This window comes from Grammomys surdaster, unplaced genomic scaffold (assembly GCF_004785775.1).
Source record: "Grammomys surdaster isolate TR1022 unplaced genomic scaffold, NIH_TR_1.0 278, whole genome shotgun sequence".
NCBI classification, from domain to species: domain Eukaryota; kingdom Metazoa; phylum Chordata; class Mammalia; order Rodentia; family Muridae; genus Grammomys; species Grammomys surdaster.
The window spans coordinates 13,895,298-13,904,111 of NW_021604719.1; the positions used below are offsets into that span (position 1 = coordinate 13,895,298).

General features: G+C 42.5%; 1 protein-coding gene across 1 annotated transcript in view; it reads left to right on the forward strand.

Annotated features, from left to right (window-relative positions):
• Prrc1 (proline rich coiled-coil 1) overlaps nucleotides 1–7,653 on the forward strand; it is a 31,767-nt gene extending 24,114 nt beyond the window's left edge. The window contains exons 7-9 of the mRNA XM_028777209.1: nucleotides 861–964; nucleotides 3,239–3,341; nucleotides 7,262–7,653. Coding sequence (XP_028633042.1) covers nucleotides 861–964; nucleotides 3,239–3,341; nucleotides 7,262–7,471 — 417 coding nt within the window. The 3' untranslated portion in view covers nucleotides 7,472–7,653. The remainder of the gene's footprint in view (nucleotides 1–860; nucleotides 965–3,238; nucleotides 3,342–7,261) is intronic.
• The last annotated feature ends 1,161 nt before the right edge of the window (nucleotides 7,654–8,814 follow it).

Below are 8,814 nucleotides of genomic sequence, written 5' to 3' on the forward strand. Positions count from 1 at the left end.
TGTGTGTGTGTGTGTGTGTGTGTGTGTGTGTGTGTGTGTGTGTGTGTATTATGTTCTTAGCTTTGAGTTATTTGCTCACTTCTTTTATCAAAGCCAGGTTGGATTCATTAATGACTGATTTTGCTGAATCAGCTTTAAAGTGTACCACATCCACATGTATACTTTTATATTTTATTAGTCTTTATGTCTCTGCATGTACATTTAAAAGGGAATTAGACTGGGGATACACATGTTGAGTGTGAGTGTGGCCACAAACCCAAATCAAGAGCAAATGACCAAGCAGATGCCAGGGCTGAAAAGATTTTACTTTGAAAGATGACCTTTGGCTAAATGAACATTTAGAAATGAGGCTTTCTTATAATGAATACTCAATTAGAAATTTTAATTTTTCAATAATCCATTAAATTAATTGCAAACAACACAATAATGCATGAGGGAATAATTTCGAAAATGTACAGTAAACTTATTATCAAGGGAATTCCACTGGACAGTTTTACTCTAAAGCAGTGGTTCTCAACCTTCCAATGCTGTGACTCTTTAATACAGTCCCTCAAGTTGTGGTGACCCACAACCATAATATTATTTTCTTTGTTACTTCATAACTGTAAGTTTGATGCTGTTATGGACCATAATGTAAATTCCTGTGTTTTCAGTGGTCCTAGGTGACCAACCTCTGGGAAAGAGTTGTTGGGCCCCAAAGGGGTCTCCACCCAGGTTGGGATCACCACTCTATACCTTTATGTTGTTTGAACATTACAGTGTGTATGTTAAATATGTGCACGTATTATGTAATCATTGTTATATTTAATATTAATGTTGTTTGTTAAAACTGGTTTTCAACTTGTGCTGCTGTTGCTTAGGGCGCCCAGGAACGCATCGACAGCCTGCGGAGGTCTGGAGCGATCCACGAAAAGCAGACGGCGGTGTCGGTAGAGAACTTCATTGCTGAGCTGCTGCCTGACAAGTAAGAGGCGTGGGGCTCCCGGGGAGTCAGCGCAGCAGCGGTGTGTGGAGTTCACTCTGGGCCGCCTGGTTCCAAGCCAGAGTGGGAAGTCCGCTCTGATGGTGGACTGCTGAGCTTAGCTGACACTTGTGTCCTCAGTTTTCTTCTGTAACTCGGCAGTGCAGAGCCAGGCCTGCTTTCTAAGACAGCTTACAACCACTTGATACCTAGGACCTAGTGCACGTTGGCTTGGGTGTAATTGAACACTGCAGGTAAGCATATTACCATCTCCTGTGGTGACTCGCCTCAGTGTCAGACACAGGCAAGAAGACTTGATGGTAGTTAACAGGTTAGAGTTACGTAGTATTGCGTGGTTAACTTTAAAAAGCCCTCTAGAAATCACAAGTTAGCTTTGCTTTTGAAGACTTCATAATTTTTTTAATAGATTTTTTTTAAAAATGGAAACCCGTTTTAGATATGCTGTTTTTCTATAATAACCATACTTTGTTGAATTCTACTTGTATTTGTCATGTCATGGTGGTAGTAGAACCTACTTAGTACCTTTTAAGTATTGTCATTCGTCTATGCTAAGTTGTAAAAATTAGTTTGATTTCCACATCCAGAATAATGCCAGTGTAAGTATTCTGAGATGAATAGATCTAGATTTTGGTATTAGTCTTGGATTGGTGTTGAGTGTACAAAAATGTTCTCATAACGTGTTAAGCGCGCTCCTTCGTTGGGAATTGATTGGTGAGGGTAGACAGTCTCTGTAGCTTCTGAATGTAGTGTGAACTTTTTTCTGCTATGTGAAATATAACTACCTTGAGCCACAGCCTGTGTTCCTCAAATCTTGCCTTATACACAGAACTGGGAGATGGAGATCCCTAGTGATCAAAAGTAATCAGCTTAGATTCCTCCCTCTCCATCCACAGCTGTGATCCTGTTGAAGGACTTTCTGAAGGAGAGGAAAACCTGAAAGTCCCCATAGCAAGCAGATCCAGGGACTGAAACATTGGGTGTTGGGCGGGTGGCGGTGATTGCAGGTTTACAGAGGAGGGGTTGAGAAAACAGGTTCCAGGTTGCAGCATCTGCTGGAGCTAGTGTTCTCAAGAGCAGAGGTTGACTGGAGTTCTGATGAGTGTTCACCAGTGTGATAGAGACACTGCTCGTGCCTGGGAGGCAGCTCTTCAGAATGCAAAGGTTCACGCCTCTGGCTGAGTCAGTGCATACTCAGTGCATACTCTGATGCACTCTGAGCCCAGAGCAAGCAAAATGAGGCAAACCAAGGTTTAGCTGAGCGAGGCTACATTTCCTTAACCCAGAAACATTGTCAAAATAAAATATGAAAATATGATTAGTAGTCAAGTAGAATAAATATTATTTGGTGTTTGTAAGTTGAAGCATTTCTTTAAGATATGAATGCTGAGACATTACAAAGTACCATTTTGATATTCCACAGTTGCTTATTATGCTGCTTTCTGTCTTACTGTTTTTTAATATCCGTATATCTCCTTATTCATTTTGTAGTTCTTTGTGCTTATTAAAGGTGCTTGTTCTTTAAGAGATAGAGACATTGACCATATTCCCTTACTGCTTACATTTGTTTCAGTATTGCTTAATGATTCTGGTAGCTAGGATTCCGATGTAACCCCAGTTATCATCCTAAGTGAGTTTATACTGCCTTGTTTTTATAATCTCCAGGTAAGTATCTTTCAGTGGGAATAGCACCTTGAGTTCATGAGTACAATTTTAAAGGCCAACTCCTGGAGGGTAGCTGGGAACACGTGATTCGAAGGGATTATGTTCGTTAGGACCACGCATGTAGTTATTTCCTCTGAGTGAGCTTACTTTCTATGTAGTAGTAATGCTAGAGGGCTGCCTGCTGGTGAGAATTGCTAATACAAATTTCCCCATAGCAAGTGTCACTTAAAAATATTATTCACAAGCAACTCTTTACATGTTCAAATAAGTGTACGTTTTATCAGCTGTGTATTTGATTACCCCATCCTCATAGCTCCCCTCCCCATCTTAGCAAGAAGAAAATTGCCCGTGGTCAGTAACTTCAGCTTTCCCGTTTTGCTTCTCTCTTCCTTTCTCTTCTTGGACTTAGGACACTAGAGTAATTTTATCTTTGTATTTACGGATCGACCATTTGCAAACTAATTAGAAGCCCATTTTTTCTCTCTCTGAGAACTGTGATCCTTTGATCTGAACAGTAAGTAGGACTTCCTTTTCCTTTTCATCTCCTGTTTTATCCAGCAGGTAAACAGTGTGCCGCTCACATTTCTTTTGCAGATGGTTTGACATTGGCTGCTTGGTGGTTGAGGATCCTGTACATGGCATCCGCCTGGAAGCGTTTACCCAAGCCACACCGGTGCCATTGGAGTTTGTGCAGCAGGTTGGTTTCTCTGCCTTTTCTTGAGCTCTGCATTTATTGTGAGGATTATACCCCTGACTCTGTCATCCCCTTTTGCTTGTTGGTATCCTGATTGTGCCATTTTGTTATTTTCCCTTTTTCATGGTTATACTTATGGCCTTGAAATCAGAGGGAGATCGGCTTTTAAATCTGTGTGATGTGTTCCTTCCTCTTTAGTCATGCAGTGTGCCTGTGTATGGATGCAGGTGGGGATATGTGTTTGTGCGTATGGAAACCAGAGGATAGCTCCTGGTGCCCCCTCCTCAGGGGCTGTCCATACCACTTGCTTGCTTTTTTTTTTTTTTTTTTTTTTTTTTTTGAGATAAGTCTGTCATAGACCTGAAACTCACCAGTTATGTGAGGCTGCCTGGCTAGAGAACTTGACATGCTCCTGTCTCCACTTGCCCTGCACTGGGATTTCAGGCAGGTGCTGTTATGTTTGGCTTTTCTTATGTGGGTGCTGGGTCCTTGTCTTACAGGATAGTCATTTTACCAATTTAGCTATATCCACAGCCCCTGTTTATCTCAGCTTTATTCCCACTATTTTGCCTATTTCCCCTCTCTTTGATCTAGTATTCTCTCTTAGTTGTTCATTTTAGTAACATGTCAATATTTAAAAGCTAGATGAAAGCTAGGTAAGCTGGCACACACCTTTTAATCCCAGCACTTAGGAGGCAGATGCAGGGTGGTCTCTATGAACTCAAGGCCAGCCTAGTCTACAGAGCTAGTTCCAGGCTAGTCAGAGTTACAGGGAGACCTTTTCTCAAAAAAAATAAATATAACAAAATTTGGATGAGGGCGGAGAGTTGGCTCAGTAGTTAATACATTGGCTGCCCCCACATGGCAGTGACTCCAGTGTCAGGGCATTCCATGCCCTCTGCAAGCACCCAGCACGCATGCAATGCACCCACATATAGGCAGACAAAATAGCCATGCACATAAAATAAAAAGGAAGTTTAAAGAAGTGGAGTTGATAGGCATTTGTCTTTAGATTTGCTGGCTGAAAAATGGGCCTAATCATGTAGCCACAGGCCATTTCTAAACGGCTTTGTACTTCTATACCTTCTGTAAGTATCAAATGGAACAAAATGGAAAGTGTCTGTCATCGAGATCTCTGTACTCTTAACTGATCTTTTTTAAGGTTATTTGGAGTGTATAGGCATTGGAGACTGTGGGAGGACCATTAGGGTTCTCTGAGGAAATATATGTATACAGCTATGTTTTAGTTTAATGTATGGCCGTAAAGTTGCTAAAAGCAGCCAGTGGTCCTTCCAGATGTTTTGCTGTGTAGAAAGATGCTGGGAGTTTTGGAAACCCTCTGGTCACTCTGACCTGAAGCTGACTCCATGCACGTTGTTACGCCAATAAAACCTTGATTCCACCCAGAGTTACAGGCTTTCTAGGAAGAAGTTTTACAACTGACTGTTGCTCCAGAAGTATTAGTGGAGCCATTTAAAATTGCTGTCTTTAATAATTGAGGAGTCCCTGCCCTGTTTCATATGACTTAGCCTAAGTACTTCCATGAGGCACTACAGGGAAAGCTGCCACCCTGCAATAGATCACTGACTAACATTGTGAGCGAGATCTGCAAACACTGAAGAGCGACTGGTTCTCATGGTGCTCAGAGAGTCAGTGACAGAGCTAGAATGGTGTACAGGCCGTCTGTAAGACCTTACCAGCACTGCTCACGGGAGGTATGGGAATCGTGGGTAACCCCACCCAGCCCAGAACACCTCAGCGCACTGTGTCCTGACCTGAGAGCTGGATAGGAGCTCACAATGCAGCTGTGTAGTTGCTTACGTGAACAGAGTAAAGAAGAAAAGCCTTCAGCAGAGCTAAGACGTTTGCTATAAGTGACAAGCGTGCCGTCACAGCGTCCTAGCTAATGAGGATGAGGAGTGTAAGTGTGTGCTGGAAAGTCAAAGCCCAGCTTCAGTCTATCGAGGAAGCGTCCAGAGGACTGTGAGAGTTGTAATGGCTTCCATCACCACCTTGTAGATGGAGAGGTAGGTCGGGGGTCAGAGATTCACATGCTTTAGAAGATGTGCAGATTGCGGGCGAGTGCTGGGGAGGTGCACAGCAAGCCCTGAGTACAGTTTACTGAAAAGTGTTATTCAAACCGTGGAATTTGTGTTTTGTTGTGTTTAGTTTTTATTGTACGGTTTCAAAATTCCCAGGATAAATAGTTATGTGCGTTGAAATGTCTTTTGTTCCTAGCTGTTTACATTTCTTTGCTTTTTTTTCCCCCCAACATAATATTTTATTGATTATTTGGGAATTTTACACACTGTACTCTGATCACACTGGCTTTCCATTCCTACAAGGTCCACCCCAACCTTATAGCCTCCCCCACAAAAGAAAATGAAAAGGAACAAAAAATACACCAGGTCCAGTTTGTGTTGTCTATATACCCACTGCAGCATGGCCTATGTCCAGTGACTAGCTCTTTAAAGATAACTAATTCCTCCCTGGATCCCCAGAAGCCATCAACTGTAAACAGCTATGCTTCAGCATCCTTAGTACAACTGTAAAGGACTCTTCAGTGGCTCCCTGATCTGTCCTGAAATGTCTTAAGTCTGTGCCTGGTTAGGTTCATAGACTTAGAAATCATTTCTTCAACAAACTGTAGTTGTCAGTATGTGTTGTCATTGTATAACTTATTCTTCTTTCTCTTCCCATAGAGCCCAGCTGCTCTGGGTTTTTCTTGACAGTCAGATCACTCAGAAGTATCACCTTTGACCCACATCACAAATGTCACCTACAAATTTGACTAAAAAAGTAAATATATAGACGCTTCCAAGCCCCTATACTGAACTTCTGAGTCAGGACTGTACTTCAGCAAAGACTCCCAGGAGACTCCTGTGCTGTGTGGGAGGCAGGCCCAGGGTCTTTGAAGACCTGATGTCTCTCTTCGAAGCCCACTGCAATGCTTGTAGCACAGAGTGCTGCACTATTTCTGTCAGTGTTGCTAGGAAGCTATGTGATGTAACTCTTGACTATTTGTCTTGGAATAGGCTGTAGTGGTTCCAATTTAGTTGACTTAAGATAACTAAATTGAGCCTAAGAAATTGTGGGGTTTTTTTTGTTTGTTTTTTGTTTTTGTTTTTGAGGGGAAAAGAAAGCCCCTCTTGTGATTGTGAAGCAGCTAACTGGGGATCTGTGCACAATGTAGATCTATTCTGCAGATGGATTTTCTATGGACTGTGTGTAGCACTCTAAACAAACCCTGGCTATTGAGCACTTGAATCTGTTTGCCTTTCACTCCTGTGTATGAGCAAATGACTTTCATGGAAGCAGGTACAGGCTGGGTCCACATGGTGAGTACCAGCCCTGGTGGGTGCTGGTCTACCCCGGGCACTGTTTGCAACAGCTACTGACTTCTAGGCACATTAGCCAGTTCTGCAGACACGCTCCACACACTAAATAAAGTCTTTCTTAAATGGGGTAGAGACATAATATGCGGTCTCTCTCTGCTTGCAACTTTGTGACTATAAGAATATCATTTTAGACAAACCTATTATTAACATGAGGTGGCCCTGGATGTAGACCTGGAATTTAAGCCCTCAGTCTGTGTTGTGAGCAGGTGGAGTTCTTTCAAGCCTGGACCCACGCTCAGCCCTGTTTAGTCATTCTCAGCACTACTAAAAAAAACGTGAAGTACGTGAGGAGACTGGTTATAATTTATAGCCATTATTAACATAGTAGGTGTGTGCAGTGTTGCTTGCCTCTTCTGACCAGCGTCACTTTATACAGTTGGTGGCACCATAGCTGAGCTTTAGAGAATTTGTCATAATCTATATTAGAAATAAGCTGAGTTGAGACTTTGAGCTATCATTTCTAACATAGTGAGTTGCAATGCCGTGTCAGTGTATGACAAGTAACACAGTTTCCTTTTTCTGTAGGCACAAAGCCTGACTCCCCAGGACTACAACCTGAGGTGGTCAGGCCTTCTGGTAACAGTGGGAGAAGTCCTGGAAAAGAGCTTGCTAAACGTCAGCCGGACTGATTGGCACCTGGCTTTCACCGGCATGTCTCGCCGGCAGATGATCTACAGTGCAGCCAAGGCTGTGGCGGGCATGTATAAGCAGCGGCTGCCACCCAGGCCCATGTAAGAAAACCAGCTGCTGGGACACAGAGACCTGCCATCGTCACTGTGGACTCCGTGTCAGAGGAAACTGAATCGCTTCCGTGAATCCAACAGTTTTTTCGATTTTCCTGTAAGCTTCAGTCCTTAAAAAAATTGTTTTTTAAAAATAAAGGCACAATGTCATTCCAGTAAAACAAAAGAAATAGATCCTCTTTTTACTGTCATAATGTCATACATCCTGGTTCTCAAAAAACATACACAAATATACTTACAGCACAATTCAGTGTACCAGATTTATAAAGGGGAGATCTGAGTTCACACATTTGATGATTTGTTCTTGACTCTTCTTGTTTCTAAATATGTCATGAGGTCTGTGTGTTCACTATCTCGTGAGGGCTTGACCCTGTCATCTGTGTGCGCGCATGACCTCAGTCTTTGCTGGGATAGGGGGGCACAGTTTGATGTGTTTTACAGAATATGGGCCAAATTAACAGAATGGATTTTTTTTGTCATTATGTACATGTATAGTTTGGAAGTTATACTTGTTTCTTTTTTTGTTTTAAATTTTGGTATTTTACAGATTTGTATTATGAACGTCAGAGGATAATGTTTTTATTTTTTCATTGCTATCTAAAACCTAAAGGGCAGATCAAGTATATCGTAGATCAGAATTTTATTTGTGTTTTTTTTTTTTTTTCAATTCTGTTTATTTTGTATATTGGTGTTTGCTTGCCTGTTCAGCTGTGTACCATGTGTATACAGTGCCCAAGAAGGCCAGAAGAGGGCAGCAGAGCTCTGGAACTGGAGTCACAGACAGTTGTGAGCTGCCCTGTGGGTACTGGGAAGGAACCTGACTCCTAGAAGAGTTGTCAGTGTTCTAACCCACTGACACATTTCTCCAGCACCCCCTCCCCAAAGGTTACTTTTATATAATGGTGTTAGCACTTCCACAAGTCAGCTCTTACAACAGCTGTTCTGCATCCACTCACATCCTGCAAACTGGAAGAGGGATCTCCTTCTTTTGGGATGGTACACATTTTCTTCAACTAAAGCTACTTCGTTTTTATTGTTTGAGAATTGTATCAATGTGTTGGGATAACATTTACCTTCCCCCGCTTAACTCTTCCATCCCCACTGTGTGCTCTCGTTCCTGTCTTCTTTTTTATCCTCAGCCCACCAAGTGCCATTTGTATTGTCCAAATAGGTGTGAGGCTATGTCTAGTTGACCAACAAGAGGTGACACCCTTAAAGAAACTTGACTGTCCCTCTCTCAGAAGCCACCAACTGCCAGGCACTCCCCAGCTGTGTTCGTTAGGGGTTGGTGGATGTAAGCCCTTCCGTGCTGGGATGTTGTCTGGCTGGGATGTG